This window comes from Sporothrix schenckii, assembly GCF_000961545.1.
Source record: "Sporothrix schenckii 1099-18 chromosome Unknown Cont49, whole genome shotgun sequence".
In the NCBI taxonomy this organism is placed as follows: Eukaryota; Fungi; Ascomycota; class Sordariomycetes; order Ophiostomatales; family Ophiostomataceae; genus Sporothrix; species Sporothrix schenckii.
The window spans coordinates 3,811,072-3,838,106 of record NW_015971150.1 but is presented as its reverse complement, the minus strand read 5'-3'; the positions used below and the strand labels follow the sequence as shown (position 1 = coordinate 3,838,106).

The 27,035-nt window shown below is 54.6% G+C and overlaps 8 protein-coding genes across 8 annotated transcripts; 5 read left to right on the top strand and 3 right to left on the bottom strand.

Moving 5' to 3' along the window:
* Positions 1-140: 140 nt before the first annotated feature.
* Positions 141-515, top strand: SPSK_05690 (ubiquinol-cytochrome c reductase subunit 7; the record flags this gene model as incomplete). Its single annotated transcript, XM_016732431.1, has 1 exon — positions 141-515. The coding sequence occupies one exon, from the start codon at positions 141-143 to the stop codon at positions 513-515; it is 375 nt and encodes a 124-aa protein (XP_016583758.1).
* A 1,089-nt stretch (positions 516-1,604) lies between these two features.
* SPSK_05246 (uncharacterized protein) lies at positions 1,605-3,102 on the bottom strand (the record flags this gene model as incomplete). Its single annotated transcript, XM_016731996.1, has 5 exons — positions 1,605-1,888; positions 1,952-2,032; positions 2,106-2,153; positions 2,217-2,845; positions 2,930-3,102. 5 exons carry the CDS (start codon positions 3,100-3,102, stop codon positions 1,605-1,607), a joined length of 1,215 nt encoding a protein of 404 aa, XP_016583757.1.
* Positions 3,103-6,414: 3,312 nt separating this feature from the next.
* Positions 6,415-7,629, top strand: SPSK_05349 (DNA-3-methyladenine glucosyllase II; the record flags this gene model as incomplete). The annotated part of the gene is made up of 1 exon (XM_016732098.1): positions 6,415-7,629. The coding sequence occupies one exon, from the start codon at positions 6,415-6,417 to the stop codon at positions 7,627-7,629; it is 1,215 nt and encodes a 404-aa protein (XP_016583756.1).
* A 7,258-nt stretch (positions 7,630-14,887) lies between these two features.
* On the top strand, positions 14,888-16,184 carry SPSK_05317 (clock-controlled protein 15; the record flags this gene model as incomplete). The annotated part of the gene is made up of 2 exons (XM_016732066.1): positions 14,888-15,804; positions 15,875-16,184. The coding sequence occupies 2 exons, from the start codon at positions 14,888-14,890 to the stop codon at positions 16,182-16,184; spliced, it is 1,227 nt and encodes a 408-aa protein (XP_016583755.1).
* Positions 16,185-16,747: 563 nt separating this feature from the next.
* SPSK_05108 (splicing factor 45) lies at positions 16,748-18,663 on the bottom strand (the record flags this gene model as incomplete). Its single annotated transcript, XM_016731859.1, has 3 exons — positions 16,748-18,156; positions 18,249-18,528; positions 18,658-18,663. The coding sequence occupies 3 exons, from the start codon at positions 18,661-18,663 to the stop codon at positions 16,748-16,750; spliced, it is 1,695 nt and encodes a 564-aa protein (XP_016583754.1).
* Positions 18,664-19,333: 670 nt separating this feature from the next.
* Positions 19,334-21,148, top strand: SPSK_05128 (peroxisomal-coenzyme A synthetase; the record flags this gene model as incomplete). Its single annotated transcript, XM_016731878.1, has 2 exons — positions 19,334-19,952; positions 20,133-21,148. 2 exons carry the CDS (start codon positions 19,334-19,336, stop codon positions 21,146-21,148), a joined length of 1,635 nt encoding a protein of 544 aa, XP_016583753.1.
* A 224-nt stretch (positions 21,149-21,372) lies between these two features.
* SPSK_04981 (6-phosphofructo-2-kinase) lies at positions 21,373-23,829 on the bottom strand (the record flags this gene model as incomplete). Its single annotated transcript, XM_016731738.1, has 7 exons — positions 21,373-22,014; positions 22,084-22,704; positions 22,770-22,850; positions 22,936-23,200; positions 23,267-23,302; positions 23,374-23,565; positions 23,816-23,829. 7 exons carry the CDS (start codon positions 23,827-23,829, stop codon positions 21,373-21,375), a joined length of 1,851 nt encoding a protein of 616 aa, XP_016583752.1.
* A 1,879-nt stretch (positions 23,830-25,708) lies between these two features.
* On the top strand, positions 25,709-26,975 carry SPSK_05330 (mitochondrial import receptor subunit TOM40; the record flags this gene model as incomplete). Its single annotated transcript, XM_016732079.1, has 3 exons — positions 25,709-26,017; positions 26,141-26,791; positions 26,865-26,975. The coding sequence occupies 3 exons, from the start codon at positions 25,709-25,711 to the stop codon at positions 26,973-26,975; spliced, it is 1,071 nt and encodes a 356-aa protein (XP_016583751.1).
* Between the last annotated feature and the right edge of the window lie 60 nt (positions 26,976-27,035).

Here is a 27,035-nt window from a genome sequence, read left to right as displayed (position 1 = left end):
CCACCACCACCACCACGGTCCACGCATCGCGCATTCGCATTCGAATTGATCACCTCGCAAACGGCCCACCCACCGCAGCGTCGAGCCAACGCGTCTTTTTTGTCACACCAATTGGATCAATTGAGAACCAACGCACAACAATGTCGTACCTGTCGCTCGCCCCCTTCGTCCGCTCGCAGCCGTGGCTGAACAGCCTGCTGAAGCCCGTCGCCAGCTGGTACGTCGGCCTGGCCGGCTACCGCCAGCTCGGTCTGCGTGCCGACGACCTGATCCCCGAGGAGAGCGATGTCGTCCAGGCGGCCATCAAGCGCCTCCCCGCCCAGGAGAACTACGACCGCATCTACCGCATGCGCCGCGCCGTGCAGCTGAGCATACAGCACAAGCTGCTGCCCAAGGAACAGTGGACCAAGGCTGAGGAGGACGTGCCGTACCTGGGCCCGCTCATCGAGCAGATCGAGGCCGAGATCAAGGAGCGCCATGAGCTGGACAACGTTGAGATCATCAAGAGCCACTAAGCGGTGTGTGTAGCAAGGAAGGGGAATATGGGGGAGAGAGAGGTCTGAGGATTGGAAGAGCAACAGACGATGGCTAACGGCCCCGAACGCCGACGACTGCGAAATTAAACAACAAACAACGACCGGCCCCATAACCCGACAACCAGGGCAAAGGGCGCCGATGCCGAGCACTTGGTGAGCCCTTTGCTCAGCAGAAACTGCAACCGCCAAAGCCTCTTTTGCCTCTTCTATTCCACTCGCCTCTGATGGAAAAGTGTTCATGGAGAGCGAGAGAAACTACCCGCCGGGCGTTGGTGGGCTAACTGTGCATAGATATCCGACGCTGGATAGACCGTTCGGACTGGACGGGATGGATTGGACGACAACCTGCGTTTCCTATCTTTTGTATCATATACGCACATAGACGTTCCTCAAAAAAAGACAAACTTCTAATTTCACTTCTGGACTTGCGTATGCACAACAGTCGGCGCGAAATACAGAGTAGTAAGCACTCTATGTATTAAGAACAGACCTGTGCCTGGTTGGACTTTATAGTTCCGTCAACATCGACATACAAAAGGATAGAACGCACGAGGGCCTAGAACCGATTCTATAGCAACTAATACGCCAAATAATAAACACAGGATAGACAAAGTGGACAAAGCAGACCGAAAGGACAGCCGTGAGCCAGCACGCGAAAGAGCCGGCACGGGCACAGGCACAAACGCCCCAAACAATATTCACCAATCTCTTCGTCTCCGGCCTCAGCCCGTCCTCCCAATTAAGTGCACTGTTGTGCACAAACATCAAAGGCAGAGAACCAAAGGTTGCATACCCATATAGTTATGCTGATTTTCATTTCTCGGTGTGCAATTGTCAAATGCCTTTTGAAAAAACAATAAAAATAGCTTGTATGACAAAAAAAAAAAAAAGCAGCCGAATTAGAAAGAAAAAAGTAACCCCAGAACACCGTAAAACGCCTCGTTCAGACGAACAAGTCGCATGTCATATGTGATAATAAATATATAGCAGTGTGTTTCGTGAAAGTGGGAGCGATGGGGAGGAGTCGGAGTAAAGAAACGACAAAAGACGAGGCAGGTGGACACGCTATTATGCGTTGCCACTTTTCTCTTCCGTGTCAATGTGCCAGACCACGTAGTTGGGCAGGCCGTACACGCCGTAGCCTGCCCGCTTGGCCATTTTGGCGAAGCCCTCGGTCTCGGCCTGGTTCTCGAAAGCGTAGCATGGGAAGTTGATGCCGGAACGGTGGACGTCCGCCTTGACGAGAATGTTGACACCGCCGACACCATCAAGCTCAATCTCTTCGTTCTTGTCGTTCCGCCAGTCGCCCATGCGCGCCATGTACGTCCGACCGGTGTCGTACTGCTTATAACCTGCAGTTTATTAGCGAAATGCCACTTCGCCGTCACGTTTGGATGTGTACGTCTTGGACCTACCCTCTGCAAGAACGACATCCTTGTCCAGGCTTTTGGTCAGTTTCCGGCCCTTGTCTGATTCGACCCAGGAGTTGTAGTCAACTGTGTGCAAAAGTCAGTATCACAAGTACAAAGATATAAGCCATGGTTCAGCGTGCTCCAGGGTCTGTCTTACATCGTCCCTCAATGTCGCGGCCGTCTCTGTAACGGTGGAACCAGATGTCTGTGACATTGTGTTAGTGATGAGTCTTGCGCGACAAAAATCCAAATATAAGAGTGCGCATACTGGGGACAAGGACGTCGCGGTCGTGGGCGACAAAGTCCTCGATGATCGTTTCGGGGCTCTCGACGATGTCAACGTCGCGCCAGTACACCCAAGAATGGGTGGGCTTCAGCGCGGCCGACAAAAGGTAGTTCCGCGCACGGCCCAGGGCCTTACGACGGGGACCCTGTGCCTCGAACGAGTGGCGCTCTGTGACGTCCTGGCTCAGGTGAAAGTCAAAGTCCTTCTCAACAACCATGGCGCTGTTGAAGGGAATCTTGTCCGGGCGCTTCTGGATGCGGTCCAGCTCCATGCCCAGGACAGCCAGCGTCTCGTCCGTCGAGTCGGACACGAGGAAGGCGAGGTCAATGAGATGGTGTGGGTAGGTGAGCTCCGAGATCAGCTCAAAGTACTTGGACAGGTAGCGCGCAGCATCCTTGATCGGGGTCAGGATGAGCACGCGTTCCTCGTTGGCGGCAGCCTTGCGGGTGGAGCGGACCGGGTTCAAGTTAACATGCTCTATTGTCGTCGAGTTAATCGTCACGGGAGCGTGGTGGTTGAAGATCACCGGAGTCTTCAGCCGGGCGTTCCAAGCAACATGCTCATTAGGTGTCATCTCCATAGGCGACTTATTTGGGCCCCAGCAGTAGAAGCTACAGTGGGGAAGAAAATGTCAGTCAACTTGATACTCGTGCATCACAATCGCGGGGGAAAGCAGGGAATAAAGTAAAACTCACCTCTGCATTTCCGACGCAGACGATCGGATGCCACGCCATAATAATAAGATTATACTGGCAATGGCAATGAGAAGTAGAAACCGCGTCCGTGTCAGGAACACAATGACAGCGCGCGATGGTGGCAGGTTAGCCTTTGCGGCTTTCCAGTTGAGCCCGCCCTTGGGGAGTAACATTGTTGAAGGGACGTGTAAGTAAGCGGCGCAACGAAGCGCAGCTAGTAGACAAAGGAGTGAAAGAGAAGGAAGGGAAGAGCGTATGGGTGAGCAGGGACAATGTATACACACTGCTAAACCGCTGCCGCTCGTGTAGATGACGTCGAAGTGTCCTGTTCGTCCTGAAATCGTCGTTATGCTGCTTCGTCTCGGTGGCGACCGTAGATTCTCGGAAAACGACAAACGTGTTGTCCCGTCCGTCAATGGTGGTCAAAAACCCAAGGCAGGGAATACCAGTCGGACGAGTGAGCAAAAGAAAGAAATCGCGTGCACTGGGAGACTATCGCCCCCCAAAAATATAAAAATGTAGAGGCTATCGCCAACCAGAAAGAGTTCGTGTGCACGCCGAAGAGAAAGAGACAACGTGTCTATGTCAACCGCAGGCGACGGACAAAAAGTCGCAGTGCTAACAAAAGAAGGACAAAAGAGCTACGCGATGGCTGTAGCAGAGTCTGAAAACGAATGTCGGTGCTTAGAGTCGAAGCGAAAACGTGAAAAACGTGACGTAGAACCAGTCTTCCGGCAATACTAGCAAATTAGATCACGATTCGTCGGATTCGGAGGCCGAGGAAGACGCGGAAGTAGACAGTCGTGGTGCTCGTCTACTCTGGCGCGGATGGATGCGCAGACGATGTATGCCAGTCGACGGGGACGGGAAGAAAGTGTCGTCAGGTTGCAAGGCAAAGGAGATGCGAGAGAGTTGAGAGGAGGAAGAAAACGAAGCAGCACAGCTTAGCTGCACAGAAAACCCACAGCAGGCGCGGTCGTGCTTGCATTTACGGCGAAAGATAGCAGTTTCCGTCCACGTCGTATCGAGACTGGGGCACTTTTTCAAGTTCTGAAGCAAAGTTGGAAGGAGCAATCGGATGGGGTAGGTCTAGGCCCGCTGTGCCTAGGCCAAACGGGCTGCTGGAAACAACTTACAGTGGGTGGACGCGTACGAATTACCATATTGTGGAGCATTCGATCACACGTCGTTTGAGTTGGGCAATTGGCATTATCGCGTTCAGGGAGGGAAGGGGCTAACGACAGGATTGGGGAAACGGGGACAGACACAGACACCTATGCCAATCAGGGGCAGGCAAAGGGGCAGACAGTGACGGCCGGCCCAGTGGGGGCCCTTCAATTTCTTTCACCCTACAACGTATTACGCGGTCATATTGTACGGAGTACCAGGAACTCCGGTCGCTGTGTTCAGGGCTCTGCAACGGCGACGCAAAATGTGGTCTCTGCTGCTTCCCTTGGAAGTCTTTTCTTTTAGAGCATCTGTCATCTTCACTCCTTCCTTGGATGATGGCGCAGCAATTTACGAGAATAGACGGCATGTGCGACTGGCGGCCGGGCTATTACGAGGCAATCTCGAAACGAGCAGATGGAAATATACGATTTTCAGCAGCGAGCGGGTAAGAAGGCCAGTGAGAGCTCTCCGCAAAGCTTGGCGAACAGGAATTGGCGTGGCATGAGAGATACGTCTTCTCTCACACGGAACCGGCGGGATGTCATGCCGTTGCATTGGGACGACCCTGGCTGCGCGTACAGAAACATATGTTGAACTGTGCTCACATCAACGTCGCCGTATTGTTAACATGATGCTGCCAGATTCACATGCGGGCGAGGGAGACCTGACAATGTTATGGAAGGGAAACGCGGGAAAAAAACGCATGGGATAAAAGTCATTTAAATTTGTCGAAAGCCAGGGATAACGTTGCGTGTGTTGTGTAGAAAAACCAAAGGTCAAATGTACCTGATACTTCGACAGGAAACGCCACATTTCCATTTTTTGGCGCAATTGTACTTTTCGGAGACCCTTAGGGACATTGAAAGAACAGCCCTGGCCTGCACTGTGATGAAAAAGAAATGCCAAAATACGACATAGACAGGACAGGTCTTGGTAGGCGCGTCGATAAGCCACGAACATGTAAATGGCGATTTGCAGCAATCAAACGACACTGGGAGCAGCTGGCCAGATCGCATCAGCCTTGCAATCACAAATGAACATAATGAGAGAAGCCAATTGCTGTCGCAGAACCCTGGGCCGACAAGCTCTCTGCCGTGCAAAAACAGCTTTGGATACCTCGGCGTACTGTGTAGCAGCATTTTCGTACAAGTTGTATTCATCCACTAGCACTATCAACGCATCTTACAAACAAAGGAAAGTGCGCAGAACAAAGGAGGAGAACGGCGCGAGAATATCAATGCTTCCGCCGCGGGAGCATGTCCGGCGAGGGTCGATGCCCTGCCACCAATATTAGGTTACGATACCCTTCTGTCCGTCCGCGTATCTCATTATACTGTTCGAAGAGAGAAGCGGACGAAACAGAGAGAAGACAACTCACTAAATGGAAATGACGCATTTGAAAACAAACGGCCATGCTGTTTCTTTCATCCCTTGTCGCGCACACGACCATTGGGAGGTAGATATGGGGCAAGCACTGTCCTCTCCCCCGCGTAGCGTCCCCTGTAAAGACCCCATTCAGCACCCACAGTCATCACGATCCGCCAGATCTCTCATACTGAATCCGCCATCCGTACCTACATGTACAGAGAGCTGGTGCAACTTTTTTAAAATTAACATCATAAGCTTCATCTAACCGGACAGGAGAGAGGCAACGCGACAACACGACTGGTGAAGACGTTCATGCAGTGTTTCGCTGCCAGCACCGACTCAAGGCGCAACGGAACGGCTCTGATATTCACAACAGTCGCGATGGAGACCGTCGAGATGATGTCCCTGTTCCCGAATAGTTGGCACCTTCTGCCAAGCTCCCTTAGTGGCCGATGCCCTGTAGCCAAGACTTTTCGAGACAGTTAAATTGATCACGTGATTAGGCGACAGAGGTTGGCGTCCGGCCAACGCGGTAGCCTACCAAAAACGCGTGCGGAGGTAGTTTGGTGGACGAGCCAGCCGCTCTCTCCTCTTTTGTCGGCCACAAATCGTTGCTTTTGAAGTAGCTCCTGCCCCCGTCCTGGTCTTGCCCTCTTCAAGTGAAGTTTCTATCTCCGGTCTTCATTTTGAAGCTCAGAGCCACAACCCACAAACTCGAGAGGCGCCATCAACAACGACTCCCATATCTCGCATTCCGAATGCTCGCAGGTTTACAAACCATCAAGCATCTGCGTATCGGCGGCTTCAACTTTTTGTTTCCGCCTCATTTTCCATCCTGGGCCAAGTATTACTTTCACTCGCTGCGCCCAGTCCCTCTCCGATCCGTGGTGTGTTCCACTTTGTGCAGCACGACGACGTCATTTCTGCCCCACGGACCGCTCCAAAGCATGGCCTCCATTGGATCCATTGGCTCCATCCGGCGGTCGGCGCGGCTAAGCACCGGCAGTACCTCTGCCAGTCCTGCCCCGGAGCCGGCAAAGTCAGTCGCAAAGGCAAAAACAGGATCAACTACCGCCTCTCGGAAGCGGAAAGCTGTCACCGCTTCTGAAGCCGTTGCCATCTCAAAGGTCGTCGTTACTACTGTTGCTGCCCCAGTTGCTGCACAGGAGGCAGATGTGCCCACTCGGCCATCCACGCCGCCTCCTCCCAAGAAGCGGCGCGGCCGCGCTTCTGCCAAATACGATCCTGCTGACCGAACGACCCCATCGCGGCCAACCACTGAACTTGCGGCACCGCCGGCTACGCCCAAGACGCCGCGGCCAAGGCACGCTGCTGTCAACCGGCTGGCAAACCCGGACATAACAAACGCCCCGCTCATCTCTCCCGAGACGTCACGTATCGTGTCGGCTCTGCCGCTCGACAGTCTCAACACAGCGTCGGCCAAGCAGAAGACGACGACCAAGAACATTCTGGAAGAGGCATGCGCCCATTTGATCAGCGTGGACCCGCGCATCAAGCCGGTCATCGATGCCCACTACTGCAAGGTATTCAGCCCGGAGTCCCTGGCTGAAAAGGTCGATCCCTTTGAGAGCCTGGCCAGCGGCATCATCAGCCAGCAGGTCTCGGGCGCCGCCGCCCGGGCCATCAAGAACCGGTTTGTTGACCTGTTCGAAAAAGCCAAGGACCAGACGTTTCCGCACCCGTCGCAGGTCGCCGTCCAGTCGATTGAGTCGCTGCGGTCAGCCGGCCTGTCGCAGCGCAAGGCCGAGTATCTCAAGGGACTCGCCGAGAAGTTTGTCTCGGGTGAATTGTCTGCGCAGCTGCTGGCCGATGCGCCGTACGACACGCTCGTGGAGCGGCTGGTGGCCGTGCGCGGCCTCGGTCTCTGGAGCGTGGAGATGTTTGCCATGTTTGGGCTCAAGCGCATGGACGTCTTCAGCGTGGGAGACCTCGGCGTGCAGCGCGGCATGGCGGCCTTTGCCGGACGGGACATTGTCAAACTCAAAAAGGCCGGCAGCACTGCCTCGAAGAAGAATGCAAAGTGGAAGTACATGACGGACAAGGAGATGGTGGCCATGGCGGAGCCGTTCAAGCCCTACCGGAGCGTGTTTATGTGGTACATGTGGCAGGTTGAATCGGTGGACGTCAGCACGATGGGGTGATTGATCGTACTGGGCAGTCACGAGTCACGGGTCACGGCACGAATACCTTGCCGGGCAGGGTGCTGGCAGCGGCCTGTTGCCGGAGGAGGAGGGGGTAGACACGTATGTCTTTGCCGAGGAACCAGTTGCTATTTCTTTTATATCTTCACATTTATGTTCCATGGTAGTTGTGGTTGATTTGTTCAGTCGGAAATATACCTCCACCGTAGCCGCTCGTTGTTTGTCATGAAGTGTGTTGTAGTCGACTTTTAACATTCACCAGCCCTGACTATATGTTGCGACAGTGCAGTTCGGCCCGGTAACAGAAACAGGACGTATGAATCTATTGTCATCCAGCTCGAGAACGGCAAAGCACGTGTCGTACAATTCTGCTGGCAGTGGGGATATTAGAATCCGGTTACACGAACTCATTATACTCTGGGGCATAACCAAGTATGTGCTTTGTGGAGGTCACGCCGAGAGGTTGGAGAGATGACGATGCTGTGCAGTATCGGTGTGTATGACAACACCATTATCGTCAAGTAAATTGGTAACATTGATTCCCAGGTACGTTAATGTCAGCCTCTTTCATGTTTTGGTTGCTTCCTATTCCGGTGCTCCCAAACAGGACGTTGAGTGTCAACCATTGTACGGACAGAGTAATACTGTTTCAGCCCTCGCCCGGACCGAGTTGTGGCGCCGGCCGGGCACATTCCAAGCATATGCCTCATCTTGAAAGTAACACAGCAAAACACACCTTTGCAGCACTCCTGGCATTCCGCAAGCCAGTTTGCCGTTGAAGGAAAAAGCAATATGGGACCTCGTCGAATATGTGGCGTTCGCTGGCCGGGAAGCGTGTTCATTGTTTGTTTTTGCTAATGTAAACATTCACGAGTGTCGAAGGAAACTCATTTTAAATAAAACAATTATACAGATATATTTTTCAACGAATAAAACAGGCAAATAAAAAGTGACGTGTGGGCAGAAAGCCCTTGGTATTCAAATATAAGAGCCGCATTTTTCTTTTTTCTTTTCTTTTTTTTTTTAAAAAAAAGAATAAAAAGGTGCGCTCACACACATATAATAAAAAATGAAAAGTTCAAAGATAAATATCAAGTGAAACTCTTGCGTGCGTGTGGTTGGCAACTCAAGCCGGGTATAATCAAGCATATGCCACCACGTATGGATGCAGATATCAACAATCAACACTATCAAGCTCTTCTCAACCGAAATGAAAACCACAAGCACGTGAAGCTCCGAGGTATTGAGGCGAGGCACCGGGAAGCAACCAGGAATGCAATGCACCATGCGACCCGGCCGGACCAAGCGTCGTATCAAACGACAGCCTCGAAAGCAAGCCCGGATCTACAAAACAAACAACCGAATTGTAAGGCGAGAGAATGCCCTCCCCGGACATTAAAACTCCACGGAAGCACTCCTGGTCGCCAAAAACAAAGTAGCCTGTCAGACGGCCAACTAAGCCCAATCCGCCCGCTGGTTGCAGCATCCCCCATATTGGGAATGCGCAATGCCACGTCTCTTGGCACGGTCTCGTCTCAGGTTTCAAGTGGTATGTGCGAGGTGTGGAATGTCTGCAACCCAACTGCCCCCGCCAACGGATCCCGATGTATTCCTTACAGAGCGAATTTGTTCCTTGATATACCCTAGCTAAAATTCTAGAACCATGCACCATTTGATGCAACCGAATGCCATTTTCATCAGAATGCAAGACCACGCTGGCGATCGTAAGTCGTAGAGCGCTGACAACTTCTGCATACCATGGCTTACCTCTTGGAAACGCCTTCGACTACTTGCGCCTCGCAGTCCACCTGTCCTGTGTCCCAGCTGTGGTCTGAAGTGGCTGGTAATTTTGGACCATGGCAACGGCACTTGGTCGAACGCTGGGCTGGCTGGAAATGCGATACTCGTTTGTTCCGCACCTGACAGCATTTTAGGCTACATCGGAGCCGTCTGTTGGCCAGGCCGTCTACGGCGTAGATGCCATGACTCAACACCTACTCCTAACCCAGCCACCCAACGACGTCCAACGGCTGTTTGCAGAGCTGGCTATTGTTTCTAATGACCTTTGTTTGGTGACTGAAGGCGGCACAGAAATGACATGGATGATAAACAACAACATCAACAGCAGAAACGTACCGATGGCGCAACGAACGCAGAGGACACAAAACATTGGATATGGAATTGGAGTGGTAGTGTGGGTCCGTATCGGCTTGCGCATTACTCTGAGTCGTCGCGTGTCGCTTGTCACTTGTTGTCGAGGACATCACCACCAAAACAAAGATGAGAAAGAATATGTGAATATCCCTCTATCCGTCTGCGGAAGGTTTCCTTGGCTGGAATGCAACAACCAAGATGCAAAAAAGTGGGCCACGCCAAACCTCGTCGAGTCTCCGTGTTCCCATTCGTGAGCAACTGCCAAAATAGCTGGAACTGAAAACTGGAGTAGGAACTCGAACAGGGAACAGAGACGCTCCTTCCCGTGAGCTGACGCTCTCTCGGTCCAGCAAAACTATTAATTGCATACCAATGAAACACAATGCGAGGACCTTCCCAGAAATCCTGAATTTGGCGGCATACGTAATGCTGCAGATGTGCTATCGGCCTAGCCTGTACACATATCGTGTACATTTTTGGTACGGTGCCACAGTGCGTCGACCGTGGACAGAGATTATGTCTGTAGCGGGTTGACGAAGATGAAGCATCTTCACTGATAGTGCATCCTGCGACAGCTCCTGCCCTAATTAGGCCTGGCCTGCCATTGATGAAGCAGGAACGACGATGGAGCTCGAGCTCGTTCCTCGGTGCGTCTTTCCCACAAAATGAGAGATGGTGCTTTCCTGCTTTGGCGTTAGTGTGGCAACGGACCAGACCAACCTGCAGGCGAGGGGTGCAATTTGCTAATGACACGCCCCAACAACCTGCCGGTGGAGCTCTCTGAAAAAGTACGATGCACATGCACTATTTCTTTTTATGAGATTTGGCACGCGGTAAATTTGGGAAAATCTCAAAAGCATATTTTTCACAAATCGAAAAACATATACAATAAGACCACAAGATAAGAGCTTTTCATATACATGACCTCATTATCACGATCACCACTATCGCATCTTGGCCGAGTGCCGCGTGAGAGCGAGCAGGGCGCGATGGGCTTGTCAATTGGGACAAGGCAAAGAGGAAGGGAACACGACGGCGTTGCACCAACAGGTGGGGACGGAGGAATCGCAATGGAGAGAGGGACCTAATAAGCAACGACACACACGAAAAAAAGAAAACGAAACAGCCCGGATTAGAAAGAACAAGGACGCGCATATGCTGCACCTACTCCGTGCATACAGAGACACTTCTATGGCTTCGTGATCTCAGAGGGAGCCGAGCGATTTGGGAGTAGCTGACGCAAACAGCAAGTGACGTAAAGCGGCAATTGGAAGATGTGCGCACAGCGGGTGGCGGAAGAAAAAAGATAAAAAAAAGAAACACAAACTGACAACCAAAATTGGAAGCTAAAAAAAATCTCTCGACAGTCCGTGAAATCACGGCACGGGATAGCCCAGTTGGTTCTCGGGTCCTATCTGTGGACAGTCGATACTCCAGCGTCTCATGGATGGCCCGCTTCGCAAATCGAAATTGAACGCGTGACAAGGACGTGGCTCTTTTTTGGTGGCTGCAGTTCTTGGTTCCTCTGGTTCTTTTCCGCTTCCTGCGATCGGATTTGCCCCATCGTGGCGTTTTCCGGCCAAGGCCTGTGCCCTTATGTATTGAACGACATGTGTACGACTTACTTTCTCTACTCTGTATACACACTTGTGCGACCATTGGACGGACAGCGTTTGCCTTGATTTTCACCAGGAGAGAAACGGAAAGAGGCCGCCCCATTTTGCCCTTGCAAGCTCGGCATGTGCTTTCATAAATAACTTTTGAGATGCTAGGAGTTAGGGCCCCGATCGATGCCCCCAGTATTTTCTTGGTCGAGCCTTGACCCCCTTCCATTTTTTAAAGCGATCTATGTCGCGCCGTCTCATCTTGTGCCATTTTTCTCCTTTTTGTTCGAACGCCGGAGACCTGTTCACTGTTTGGCCGAATTCAGCAAAGAGCTGGTTCCCCCCCCAAAGTCGAATTCGGCCAAACAGCGAAGACGAAGTGCACACCTGGTCTGCTCATGCTAACAGACGACCATGCAATCAATCCCCCCTCTTTTTCTCGGTCCACAATGGTGTTTGTTGCGGCGTTACTTACTGTTTTGCTAGCGAAGTATGCACATAGCCGGGTTTGCCTCACAGAGCGACTCGGAAAGGGGCAGAGAGGGTGCTAATTTCCTGGTGAGATTTACGTGGAGAAGGTGGCCTGGGGGTACGATTTACATGGCTAGCGAGGCCATCCCCATTTTGTGCGCCGAAGGGGCCTTTTCTCGTGATGAGGTTCCTTTGCAAATTACGTCGTATCATCTTGGCGGATGAGAAAGCGAAAGAGGTTGTGGACTTTTGGAGTCAGACGGAGCAGATACCCTGCCATGCAAGGGAGAGTACAGAAGGAACGCACTGTATCTGTCATGCCATGCTTCGGTATATGTAGGACGTAAATACTATCTATGTATGTACTCCGTAGGATGGCTCGGCCGTAGCCACGTTTCTTTCTGTGTCAGTCGCTTCCGCGTCGTGCGCCGGTGGTAGCGTGCGCATCTTTGGGTACGTTGGCGCGGACTACGCAGCAACAAGGCTCTTGGAAGTTGACGGAAGCAATTTGTCGAGGCCAGACGACGCTTGGCAGACATGGAGAGACATTCAGCTCACCGCGAGAGTGTGTACGCTTGTAAGGACGGAGCGTGTCTGGCCAGCAGCCTGTCTAGTGGAGCTGGCGGCGTTGCTTTACGCGACATCTGACGACAGTTGCAACTGCAACGACGTGCAGCATATATCTCACGACGCACACGGCGGCGAGTCTTCTTTTCCTTCCAATCGACTTTGACGCACAGTCCACTCCGTAGCTTTCGCCGTCGATGACCCATCGCAGCTGCTACTCTGGTGTTTTGTGCGCCAGCTCCGGAGCCCTGGCTCAGTAGAGGAAAGTGCGTATCTCTACAGGTGGCGACTCGCAGGGTTTCGACCCATCGCACGAACTTTTGTCTTTTGGTGAGTGGGCTGTTAACACAACCCCGACAGCCAACACAATCCGAGGGCCTTGGTGTGCACCTGGCGTGCTTGTTGGGCTTGTATGTCGTACTGTGTAATTACTACTGCTTGTTGGCATTCTTGTCAGTTGGCAGGTGATATTGTCGGGCCAGCAGTACAGTCGCTGCTTGCGCAAGAGACGGAAAGTGCGACGCAGAAGTGCAATTGAAACATCAATGACAAAGACACAGACACATGTCGCTCGCATCCCAGCTCAGAGAAGGAAGTTACAACCCAGAAAAACAAGGAACAGCCACAGCCATCACAACCGTACCTTCCCTGCTCATTGTATACACAGCGTAAGGTATCTTACTATTTTGACAGCCCAGCAATCGCAAGTGGACGGTTCTCCCGACGCCACTTTGCCTCGTAGATCGCTCTCAAACCAAGCGAACCAGCTCCAAGTCCTCCAAGTCTACATTGTATCTGGAGATTCAGAGCACATAGTGCACTGATGCGCAGAGCGTGCGACAACCTTGGTAGGAGGACCAGAGGAAAAGGGGGGCGTGGCTTTATCCACTTGTAGCAGGTCCCACCCTGATAACTCTTAGCTCCCCCCAATTAGGCCTTCCCCTGCTTGTCCTGTTTTTGCACTTGCGTGTGTCGGTCGCTCATTCTCTGCTTGTTCCTGTTTTCCCCTTCTTTCCTGCTTTCAGTCGTGCTAGTAATAACGACTTCGCGCTAGCGAAGCCCGTACCTGTTACCCCCCCTGGCTCCCCTGGCTGGACTGTGTTTTCCTCTTTTCTCGTCGCTCCTCCCTTTTCTCTCCTCTCCCTCTTTTCTCACTCCTCTCCCTTCTTCTGGTTCCCAGGTCGTTTCATTTCGATTCATAGTCCATCGTTTAATCGACATCGTCGTGTTCCGTTTTACTTTTTTCATACTTTTCTCTGTAATTTTTTTTAACGTGTTTACCTGTTTGCATCCTCCAGGTACGCGTCGACTCTCGCTCATCCCGCAACACAAATAATCGACGCCTTTCTTCCTTTTCCCGGACCTCCCGACTTTCGTTTCAGAAGCTTCGCGATCTCATCATCACGAAGCCATCACCAAGGTACGTATTCGCACGCGACGGAAACAAGGAGCCAGTGAAAGGCCAGCAGCAGCAAGACGCGCAATGGTCGACAAACACTCATCTTCGGGTGCTTCAATGTGTGGCCCCATTGTACAATGATCGCGACGTTTCACCTCGCCGGCCGCCCACTCAGTGCGGTTCACCAATATTGGCACGACCGACACGATGGGCAGCAGACGCAATCGCCCGCCTGTGCGGCCTTGTCACCCGGAACGCGTGTGAAATGAATTCAATGGCGCAGCAGTGGGATAGCAGAAGAATGCTTGACGGTCGTGGCTTGGGTTCCTCCTGTCGATGCAACTGTATTCTGCCCCCGTCCTGCCGTGGCCGACGTTCACATTGCCTCACCAAGAGCTGCCAATGGCCTCCCGCAGTGCCACTGCAGTAGCCAATGCGTGTGGAAACAAGACCGGAATGAGCCAGAAAGTGAGAAGCAAGACGACATCGCGCTGCCAATCCCGCTCACTCTACCGGAGAAGCAACAACCAAAACAACATGAGCACAGACAGCAAAGGGAGTCAACGGCCCCTTTATCACGACGAACACAATGCAACTCTAGCTGCCTGTCACACAATCAGAGGAAGCGACCAAACACCAAAGCGCGCGCACCATCTCTCTGTCTCTCTCACACACGCACTACGAATGCTCAAACGCAAAACCATTGCAGCATCGATTATTGAAATCGCCATATACTGTTTTGGCTTGGTTCGCCACCTTTGAGAAGCACCGGAACTTGCGTCGTCGCCAGACAGCAGCAATCTCTTTTTTGTTCCATCGGTTTCATGGCGCCCTCTGCAAATTTTATCTCAAAATCCCAGACAGCTACCACAATCTTGCTTCTCACTTTCGGACGGTTCCTTGTTGCTTCTTGGTCACGGCTTTTCACAACAGGTCACGAGGCATTCGCAGGACCTCTAGGAGGTGTTTCTGGCGACTTTTGCTGGCCTTTCACTTTTTCTTCTCGTTCATTTTCATTTTGCCAGGCCCAGTCGACTCTTCGCTAACTAGCTTTTTTAGCAACATGTTCTCCAAGCAGATTCTGCCCGTCTTTGCGGCGGCTGCGGGCGTTGTCTCGGCAGCGTCTTCGTCCTCCGACATCTGCAAGCAGGACACGTTCACCGTCAACTCCCAGGCTGACATCACCAACCTGTTGTCTTGCTCGACTCTTACTGGCAATGTCGTCATTGGCAACCAGACCGATGCCACCCTCGACTTCACTGGCATCAAGGTCATTGACGGCGACCTGACCCTGCTTAACAACAACCTGGTCACCACGCTGAAGAGCGATACCACCACTGAGATCTCGGGCAATTTCCACCTGCAGAACCTGACCACGCTCTCCACGCTGTCTTTCTCTCACCTGACCTCGGTCGGCTCCATCAACTGGATTTCCCTGACTGCCATCGATGTCCTGACCTTCACGGCCGGTATCAAGACCGCGAAGAGCATCGTTGTCAGCGACACCTTCCTGAGCAGCCTGGACGGTCTTGATGTTGCCTCGGCCGACACCATCAACATCAACAACAACCGCCGCCTGGTTTCGTACACCTCGTCGCTTGGCAACCTCACCACTCTGCTGAACATCAACGCCAACGGTCTTGACCTGAATGTCAGCTTCCCCAACCTGATCTGGATTGCCAACATGACCATCTCCAACGTTTCCAGCTTCAGCGTCCCGTCCCTGGCGACCGTCAATGGCTCCATGCGCTTTGACTCCAACTTCTTCGACTCGTTCTCTGCTCCCAACCTGACGGAGACCTCGACCGGTGATATCTCGTTTGTCAGCAACGCTCAGCTGTCCAACATCACCATCCCCAAGCTGACCAGCATTGGCGGCGGTTTCCTCCTTGCCAACAACACTGCCCAGCATAAGGTGAACGGCTTCAACAAGCTGAAGACGGTTGGCGGTGCTATCAACATGCGTGGCAACTTCACAGAGTACGTCCCCTCCATCACCTACGCGACTCCTTTTGTAACAAGCCACGTGACTAACACTTTTGTTCCTTAGCATTGAGCTGCCTGCCCTCAACGACGTCAAGGGTGCTTTCGACATTGTCTCCACGGGTGATATCTCCGCCTCGTGCGATTCCTTTAAGAAACTGGCTCCCTCCTCGCAGGGTGGTGGCGGCCAGATCCAGGGCAAGTATACTTGCGAGAGCAACAACGCTCAGGCCAACTCGGACACCAACCCCACCTCGACTGGCAGCTCGAGCGGCAGCAGTCCGACCGGCAAGGGCAACTCGGCTGCTGGCATCAGCGTCAACTCCATGGCCGTTCTCGGCCTGGCTGGTGTTGCTGCCTTTGCTCAGATGCTGTAAGGATCGAAAACTATTTACATATTTTACTACAAAAATGGGGGTGTGACACGATGGAAGGCCTGGCTATTGCCCTTTATCGCGTTGACTTCTCATTCAGGAGGGCGGTTATGCATGCGTTGCGTTTCCGCGCGGAGAGACATTCGAAGTAGTATCAAAATGACGGTTTTGCCTCCTGATTTTGTCTCTTTTCTTATAGTCGCACACTCTTTTCTGTGTCTTGCTTTGCCACAATGCTTGTCCCGCACAGGATTTTTTATTTTTGCTTTGTTTACCATTCTTGTCTTTTCTTTGCACTTGACCACTCGATGTCATCCTGTCGTATCCCACGAAATAGCCGATTACGTACACAGCTACCATAACTAATAGCCCTTTTCTTTTTTTTAATGCTTTTATTTGTAACTGTTGCGTACACCGCTACTGACGCGACACGTACTACTACACTGGTGTGGTCTACTCACGATTTTGGATACGAGCCAGCTGATAGCCCACAGTACAATTACTTGATGCATGTGTCATTTTTGTAAGTCATGATAGTTCGTTCTGTCATTCAACGGCTGTCGGGTCTACTCGTATATTCCCTCCTCGAACTTGTCAGCGTCGTAGAAGCTGGGAACGATGGCGTTGCCGTTGAAGATGCGGCCGTCGAGCGCACTGACCGCCCGCAGTGCCGACACGGCTTCTGTGAACTTGATGAAGACGAGCTGGCCGGGCACGTCAATGTACACGCGCTCAATGCGTCCGTACTGCGCGCCGCACTCCTCGCCAATGTCCTGCACGAGCTGGCCATCGGCGACCTCGGCGTCCAGATCGGGCAATCCCGTGACCATGTTCCGGAGGACGATGACGGGGGATATTTTGGGTTCGTTGCTCGCGTCTCCCTTTCGAGAGCCGGCGCTGCTGCTGCCACCACCAACAATGCGCCCGACGGCTCCGCTCTTGCCGACTTTCCTATGCCGCAGTGGGTTGACGATGCCGCTCTCGTCGGCACCGAGGCCGGAACCACGCGTCCAGCCGTACTTTGACATGAGCCGGGCGGCAAAGCCGGCCTGGCCAGGCCGATTTGTACGCAGCTGCTCTGTGCCTTCCTTGCCTTCCGTGCCTTCTGTGGTGTCACCTGCCAACGCCGACAAAGATGGCCTGTAGTCGTCTTCGTCAGCTTCTTCTTCGCTGTTGCCCTTGTCCTTCATGTCATGGTCCCCCGTTGCGGCTGGGGCAAAGCGGATGGGCGCTTTGGAGACGACTAGACCGTCTGGCCGTGGCGGTGGAGAGGACGGCATTTGTGCAGGCGAAGGCGATCGACCGACGGCTGCTGCGGCGGGCCGATCGTAGCTGGCCGGCGGTGCAAAGGCGGCCGGCGGCGGCGGCGCAAAAGCGTTGTTGTTCGGATGGGGCGGCCGGCCCCTCCCTTCGTCTCCAGACGAGCTGCTGTCGTCGCTTGCCTTTGGTTTCTCAGCCTTCGCCTGCTCCTGCCGCTGCCTCTTGCGCCGGTCTGCATACAGTACGCTCTTCCACGCGTGCACGGCGTCCAGGTGCTCGTCGCTCTGTAGGTACGCCTCAATGTTGGTCGGCCGTGCCGGGTCGTACAGCTCGTCCCAGTCGACCATGTACGCGTCGCGCGCCGCCATGCGCTGCTTGTCCTCGAGCCGCTTCTTCCTGCGTTTCCGTCCGCCCCGCTGCGGCCATTTCCGGCCGCCAGGGCCGTCATAATCATCGTAGCCGCCGCCGATGCCGGCGTAATAGTCGTCGTTGTCGTCGTCACCGTCGTTGTTGTTGTAGCCATCACCGCCGCCAGAGGTCCAGTCGGCCAGGGACGTGCGTGCTGGTGCAGGGGCAGGAGTCGAGGTTGTGGTGGAGACGGATGCCGTAGCTTGAGAGGCGGGTCGCGTCGAGGAAGGCAGGCCTGGCGTCTTTGCTTTTGGCTTGCCTTTGGCGTTCTGTTGTGGCCGACGGATCATGGGCTGGAAGCGGAGGGCTGTGAGAAGAGACACGAGACACGTTAGTTCTCATTGTTGTGCGCAGTCTGCATGCAGTACGGCATTGGAGCATCGTTTCATCTCGTCGCACCTGGGTTCTTCGCTGCTTCGGGTTTCGCTGATGGCGACGACGAGGCGTCGTTGTTTCCATCGCCGAGCAGGTTCGCGTACAGCGACATGGTGCCGCGTGGCGGCGGTGGTGGAGGCACAGCCATGGCGTGGCTTGGTGCTGGCGGTCCTGGACGTAGGGCGTGCTCGGTGTTGTCCAGGGCAAGCTGTTGGTTTAAATTTGTCTGTCGATACGTCGGCGAGGCTCTGCGATGCAATTCGGCTGCACTTGTGTTAGCGCCTATGCCAATGGCTACACCACGCTATTATAGTGGAGCCTGCATTTCGACATAGAGCCTTAAAGCTGTAGCTCTCCCAGAGAACTGGATGACAGACAACAATCTAACATTCTCCATGCATGTCTCTTATTCTATTATTTTCGGCGCACGTACTCTCATGTCGTCACTCTCTTTTCTTTCTATGTGAATTATTTTGATGAAGAAACGTGCTACTCTGCTGTTAAGCAGTCTCTTTACACTCTGACTCAACAACCACACTCGGATCGTCGTATCCTTCTGCTTTACAGCTTCGTAGTTGCCCACACAAGTCGTACATCGTCGATACGACAGACTCTGCCCTCACTCAAGACTTGTCTCCCACGAGTCCTGTTTCCTCACCAAAACAACCTGACTCCAGCCCTGAGACGACTGCAGATTCAACATGGATTTATGTGGGGCTACAGGGCAGCTTTGTGCTGCGGAAACGGGGGAAGGAGACATGGCGACCCACTTTTTGGCTCGCACTGCTCCGACAGCTTGCCGCACACCCACAGCATCTCCCCTTCTCGTCTCTCCTCGTCTTGGCGATTGGCCTTTCTTTGCTGTTTCATTTCTCGTCTGGACAGATTCTGTAGAGAATTTGGCTGTATATCGTCACTTCGTTTTGTCAACCATACTCGGTATCGCCAGTCGTGCCTTCCTCATCTAGTCAAGACCTCCCGCATTGCGTCACATGACCATCCCAAAGGCGTCATCACAACATCCGACGACCGCTCTCCACAATCTCTCGACCTCCATGCAAAGCATCGCGATCGATTGATACGTCCGCCCACACCCATACTGACCAGCCATGTCGTTGACACTCCGTTCGGCCATCAATGGCGCCTCGTCGTCCACGGCCGTGATCGTGCCCGCCGCTGGCCCCGGCGCCCAGCCGCTGGAAGTCTCCTATCTCGATCTCGTTTCCGAGGTCTCCCGCTACCAGGCCAAGCTTGCCGCCCTCGGCATCGGCCGCCGTGCCCCCGTCTCCATTGCCACCGTCAACTCGTACGAGTTTATCGTGTCGTTCTTGGCTGCCTCCTGGCAGCGCGCCGTCGCCGCACCCCTCAACCCGGCCTACAAGCAGGACGAATTTGAGTTTTACATTGAGGACGTCCAGTCGGCCATTGTGCTCGTGCCCAAGGGCGCATTTGCCGCGGATGCCCCTGCCGTGCGGGCTGCCCGCAAGTTCCGCGCCGCCATTGCCGAGTCCTACTGGGACGCCGAGCGCGGCGAGGTCGCCCTGGACGTCAAGGAGTTTGGCCGCCTTGAGAGCGGACCGCAGCCGACACTATGGCCGAAGCCGCACGACGTGGCCCTGGTCTTGCACACGAGGTGCGTTTTCTGGCAGACTTTGCCTTTGGACTTACTTACTTTTTCTGGAGCCTACACTGACATGGGACAGCGGAACAACATCGAGACCGAAAGTGGTGAGTCTTGGAGTTTTTTTTTCTTTTCTACATTCAGAGCGCCCCCTGCCCTTTCATATATGTCCTCTTTTTTACCTTTTTCTTATTTTACATTGTATGACGATCTTGTCTAACATACGCTCAGGTCCCATTGACGCACCGCAATCTCACGGTGACGATGAGTATGTCTCCCTTGCCTAGCCTACGGTTATTCATCACTGTACCTACTTTCGCTAACAACCCAAGAAAACATTCAGGACACGTACAAGCTGACGCCGGCGGACCGGTCTATGCTCGTCATGCCCCTCTTCCACGTCCACGGCCTGCTCTGCGGGCTGCTCGCCCCCCTCTTCTCTGGCGGCTCGCTCATCGTGCCCCCCAAGTTCTCCGCCACCGAGTTTTGGCGCGACTTTGTCGGCCACAAGGCCAACTGGTACACGGCTGTCCCCACCATCCACCAGATCCTTCTCAAGCATCCCATCCCCAACCCGCGGCCGTCCATCCGCTTCGTCCGCTCCTGCTCCTCTCCGCTGTCCCCCACCGTTTTTGCCCAGCTCGAAGAGGCCCTCGGCGCCCCCGTTCTTGAGGCCTACGCCATGACTGAGGCAGCCCACCAGATGACCTCCAACCCGCTGCCGCCTGCCAAGCGGAAGCCGGGTGCCGTCGGCCTGGGGCAGGGCGTCGAGGTCCGCATCCTGAACGACGCGGGAGCCGAGCTGCCGCAGGGCCAGGAGGGTGAGATCTGCGTCAAGGGCGACAACGTCACGTCCGGCTACCTCAACAACCCCACCGCCAACGCCACCGCCTACACCGCCGACGGCTTCTTCCGCACAGGCGACCAGGGCCGCAAGGACGAAGACGGCTACATTCAGATCACGGGCCGCATCAAGGAGCTCATCAACAAGGCCGGCGAGAAGATTAGCCCCATTGAGCTCGACAATGTCCTGACGCGCCACCCCGAGGTCGCCGATGCCGTCAGCTTTGCCATAAAGGACGACGTGTATGGCGAGGACATTGGCGTCGCCGTCGTGCGCAAGCCGGGCTCCTCGCTGCAGCCGGAGGCGCTGCAGCGCTGGGCCGCGGAGAAGCTGGCCAAGTTCAAGGTGCCCAAGAAGGTCTACTTTACCGACGTGATGCCCAAGACAGCCACCGGCAAGATCCAGCGCCGCATTGTTGCTGAGACCATGCAGAAGCAGGACAGCAAGGCGAAGCTGTAACTGTGAGGAGTGCAATTGTGGGGCGTAGCTGGTGGGACGTAACACAATATGTGACACACATTACATGTAGCACATTGGATAGCAAGATGCACGAATAGATATTGCAAAGAAGGACAAATAGAATCATTGACTGCTAAAGCTACACACAAATCGAATCAAACAAAATTAAATCGTACTCATCATACGCATCAAATCTCGCTGTACTCGGCAGTTGCATAGCTCCACTAATCCTCGTCGGCCACCTTGTCGGCGACGGCCTCCTTGGACTTGTTCACCACACGCTCGGGTGCCCACTGCTGCTGCAGCTGCGCCCCTGACGGCGACGACGACGGCGACACCGTCTCGGACTGGATGCGCGAGTGCGTCCGCGAGTGCGGCTGTGATGTGACTTGCGACGGTGGCTGGGACGTGTTGTGCGGCGACGGCTTGACCATGCCGCCGGATCCGACGGCGGCGACGCTGGGCCCGGCCGGCGGCAGGGTCAAGGGTTCCAGCGCATCCGGCGGGCTGCTGGTCAGGCCGCCGCCCTGGATCGGGCTCATGGCGCCGCTGCTGCTGCTAAACGTGAGGAGCGGCGATGCGTGGCGGAAAAAGACGTTGTCGGGGCTGCTGCTGCCCTGCGACGGGGGCATTTCGAGGCCCGGGATGTGGACAATCTTGGCCTCGTTCTGGTACGCCGCGGGGATGATTTCGATAATCTTGTTGCGCGGGAATTTGAGCTTGGGAATGTCCATGGCGCTGCAGTGCATCAGGTACGAGTACAGCACGCGCAGCACCGACTCGTGGGCAATAATCAGCAAGTCGTTCTGCTCCCGCTCCAGCTCCAGGATGATCGGCTCCAGGCGCACTGCCAGGTCGTGGTAGGACTATGCGGGGCGGGCAGGTTAGCGATACAACTGTTTGAACAAAATCGATGTCGGCCAGGATGTGCATACCTCGGCTCGCGGGAACCGGTGGTGATAGGGATCTAGCTGGTGAAGATCGACTTCCTCTGGATACAGGGCGCGCAGTGCCCGGTCCGACAGCTTCTCGCAGACACCAGGGTTGATCTGGCTCATCTGCGAGCGCTGCCGCACCTTGTATCCGCGCTCCTTGAGGTAGTCCGCCGTCTGTATGGTACGCAGACGCGTGGACGTCCACACAGTGAGCGGACGCAATGGAGGGGGATCTGTGATGCCGGCCGCGGCCGCGGCGGCTTGCCGCTCGTACTCGCGGTGCGCCAGCAGCGCCTCGGACATGAGCTCGGCGTAGTGCAGGCCTGCGGGGCCCAGCGGCGGGTCGGCGCGGTACGACTCCTCCTCCTCGGGCACGTCGGCTGCGATGCCGGCGCGGGCAAAGTAGGTCGTGCGCGACTTGATATGTAGGTTGGTGAGGTAAAAGACGATGCGGTGCGAGAGGTAGTTGAAGGAGACGTTGTTGTAGAAGAACTTTTGGCCGGCGTTGATCATCTTGACAAAGTTGAGCTCCTTCTCGTCCATGGTCTCGAAGACGGGGATTTTGGCGCTGATGCGCTTCAGGTACAACTGGGCCGCCTCGTCGGGGTCCATGCCGGCGAACTACAGAAGAGTCAGAATGGCTGTGCGCGTGGACAGAGGGCAGCATGATAAAGAAACCTGCGTACATCAGGAGACGAGATCTTGACGTTCCGGGCGTTTTCTGTGAGAATACGTTGGTCATCAACAAACGACTCGAGGAAGAGTGTCTGCACCGGTTGTTAGTGCTGTTGACAGAAGGAGGAAAGGACAAAGTATAGGGACAAAGGATGTGAACAACGGGCGATGTCGCACCTGCACGTCGTGTTTTGCAAATTCCTTGGCGAGAGCTCTCCGGCCGGTCGCCGTCGGGTTTACGGCGTCATATATGGCGACCTGGCCATTCTCGTGGTTCAGCCAGGAATAGATGTCTTCACGGCAGCGCTTGAGGATCTTTTGGCGCAGTATGATGGATGCCGGCGTGGCATTGGGGAAGAAGTAGTCTTCGGGCACCGCGCCGCCCGGAACAGTCGCACGGCGGTAGTCGCCCAGATGGAAGATGCGTGTCTTGACGCCCAGCCTGGCGTTGGAAGTTAGTTAGGATGTTGCAGAAACCAAAGGAGACCTAAAGGGAGTGAGTACCCACCACTGGAGATACCGAGATAAGGACACGCAGATGTGTCTGTGTAGCACTTGTTGTCAGTGTTGTGGCCATCTCGAGACGCTCACACCAATGACGCTCGGGGAACGCACGTCTTGCCGCGTGCCGGCAGGCCGACCATTACAATCGCAATACGTCCAGAGTGGAAGAGGCGGCCGGACATGGTGCTGTAGAGCTGGGCTGGGGCCATGTGGTCCGTGTTCGTGGAGACATCGTGAATGCCGTCGATGAAGGTGGAGCTCTTGCGCCGATACCGTGGCGCATTGGCCGCGATCTCGGCCGTACTGTCGGAGAGTGTTAGCAGGCGGGGTCACAAGCCATAAATGCCGGCGCATCAATTGACACCGGGTGGGAATCCTTGCGCCGTTGTCCGGCGCCGTTCTATCCGCAGATCGTGCACGGTCCGGGTCGGATGAATCACATGCCAAGACAGACTGTTGTCTTCGTGACATACGACTCGCTCACATGACCTACAGCAGGGGAACCCAAGGCCGGCAGCAAGCACACACTGAAGAAACCAAAAGGACGACTCACAGCAGCGTATCCATTTTTGTATCAAGCAACGCGGACAGGGTTTCGTTTCGCAGCGGCCGCGTAGTGTGACCTGTCGAGACAGACGCCCGAAGGAGGGGTGGTAGCAGGTCCCAGCTGTGGAAGTGGGGCTGATGCGACAAGCTGTTGGAGAGAGCTGGGTCTGGACCGCCGTGGCGGGTTGTGTAGAGATTGTTGGCGGTGCAGAGAAAGGAGTAAAGAGGACAAAATGACGAGAAGGCAGAAATGAGGCTCGAAATGGAAAGTCACGATGATCCAGCTGTTGTTGTACCAGCTTGAGGGAAGGTAGGGCCGGCGGAGGCGGACGACAGGGAGGAAGGTGCGCTACAGGTGGGCGCTGGTGCTTTTCGATTGGCGGGCGTTAACAGACGAAAACACGCAAGGCTAGTGAAGGATATCCTCGGAAGAGGCAAGGCCAGCCGCCGGCAGACAGTGGGGACATCTGGTGTAAGCTGTACAAGAGGAAGGAGCTGACTTGACAAAGAACTTGACAAAGAGATGCCATAATTTTGAAAGGCGCATAACCAGAAGTTCTGGCTTAGATGATGAGGATGAAGCGTGCAGATAACTCAGATTAGATCGAAGCAAAATATTGGAATGGTGTCCTATAGTGAATGACCGTCAAGGTCGGCGTTTACCATGGCGGCGCCTGTCCCAGATACAGCGATTTCTGCTCCGACAAGGCGTGCTTGGTTTGGATGATTCGAGATAGGAACTGCGGGTGGTAGAGAGCGATACGATGGCCGTAATGCTGCACTTGGCCAGCGATGACAAGTGCTGGGCGCTGATGACACACACGTTTGTTTACATCTAGATGGTGATTTTATCTACCACGCCGGTAAGTCGGTTTCTGAGAGGCCCTTCTATAAATACAAACTCTCACTCTGCTCAGATTCATGGTCTTATCCAGTTATTGCTTGACAAATACATGCTCAGATCGTCTTGTTGAGTCTAATCCTAACCAATCAGAGAACAGCATTTTTACATCGCCAGGTCGGATGGCCTTTGACATACTCTCCGTTGTGGACTGTCGGCCACACACCATGGTGCAATTAAGTTAAAGATAAAGAAGAATATCACAGTCTCTCACACGGCAAATTGTTTGTTCTTTTCTTACATTCTCCCGCTGTCCTATCGCGGTGACGTTGAGTTGCTTTTATGTTATTCTGTGCTGGTCACGTGCACATCTCCAGGCACGTGCCGCGTGTTCCAGGCGACGAATAGCGTTTTTACCGGGGGAAGCCACCCCAGGCCTTTGTGCGAGAGGGAAGGAGCCGTCGAAAATCCTGTCTGCTCTTTCCCGGTCTGTGACGTCTGTGTTCAGAACAGCATTACAAAATAATGAAAATAAATATAGGCATAGAAAACATCTACAAAACACAAAATATATTCAATCCAATCTGGGGTTCAATAATACCTGAACCACCGCAGAATTGCACGTCATCGCCCGCTGTCCGTACGGTGGGCGCCCAACAGTGTACAGGGCAGTCCCAATCCCCAGTTTTCTTTTTCATTTTTTTTCCGCGCCAAACTCTCGCCGGACAAGTTTTTTTCCTTGTTCCCAGTCTCCATTCGGCGTCAACGTTCGACGACACCATCCACACCACCACCACCCCTCCCTCTCTTTGCAGCCTCTCTCTCCCTGCCCCTGCCGCCTCCGTCCTTGCTCAGCACACCCCCCGATCCGAGCGGCCGAATTGAATTGACGATTGGCGAAGCGAACAGCCGCAGCCACACTCCCGCTCTCCTCCGCTCCTCCGCTCCTGCTCTCCTCCTTGTTCTCCCTGTTGCGCCCCGAAGCGCACCTCACCGTACACTCCCTACTCAGCAATACCTTCAGCCCCTCCTCAAACAGCACAAGACACAGCCGCAGCAATGGCGTCGGCAACAGACGCGCTGCAGTCGTTTCTGCAGACGAACCCGGTGGCGGTGTCGATCACAGATGCGTGGCGGTCGCTGACGGAGCGGCGTGACAAGTTCGGCCTGAGCAACCCCGGCACGGTCGAGTCGCTGGCCAAGGAGGTGCAGCGCGATGTGCTGCTCAACAACCACATGTTCACGGGCATCAAGGCGGACCTGACGAAACCGTTTAGCGTGTCGCCGCTGTTCCAAGTGTCGCACCAGTTTGCCCTCGGCGAGCGGTTACAACCATACACGTTCGCCGCACTCTATGGCACGAACCAGGTGGGTGTCCTGCGTCTCTCTCTCTTTCTCTCTGTGTCCCTCTCGGTTTCCCTCTCGGTGTCCCTCTTTGTGTCCCTCTTTGTGTCCCTCTGTGTGTGCGTGTGTCTTTGCTAACCATCCTAGGTCTTTTGCCAAGGAAACGTCGACAACGAGGGCCAGCTGTCGGCCCGCTTCAACTACCGCTGGACAAACGCGCTCGTCAGCAAGGCGTCGCTGCAGCTGGCGCCCGGCGACGGCCAGCAGATGGCCCAGTTCGAGCACGAGTACACGGGCCGCGACTTCACGACGTCGCTCAAGATGATGAACCCGTCGGTGCTCGACGGCGGCCTCACCGGCATATACATTGCCAGCTACCTGCAGTCCGTCACGCCCAAGCTGGCGCTGGGCCTCGAAGGTGTGTGGCAGCGTGCTGCGCTGTCACAGCCGCCGGATGCTGCTCTGTCCTACTGTGCGCGCTACCAGTCCAACGACTGGGTCGCGACCGCCCAGATGCACCCGCAGGGCGCGATCAACACGAGCTTCTGGCGCCGCCTGTCCGAGAGCGTGCAGGCCGGCGTCGACATGACGCTGTCCTTGGTGCCGGGCGGTGGCGGCGGCGTGATGGGCGGTGGTCTGCAGAAGGAGGGCCTGACGACCTTTGGCGCCAAGTACGACTTCCGCATGTCCACCTTCCGTGCACAGCTGGACTCGCGGGGCAAGCTGGGTGTGCTGCTGGAGAAGCGGGTAGCGGCACCGGTCATGATGACCTTTGCCGCCGACGTTGACCACGCTACTGTGAGTTGTCCCGCTGCTATCTGTTTAACGGAAGCATACAGTTTTTTCGGGAGACACCACTAACAACTTGTAGCAACAAGCCAAGATTGGCCTCGGCATCTCGATCGAGACGGGCGGCGAGGATATTGAGCTGAACCCTGATGGCTCGCCGGTCCACACACCTCCCAACAACGTGCCGTTCTAAGCTCGACGTGAAAACGAACGACGATCGATGACGACGGCGTTGAGAGATGCACAGACATGT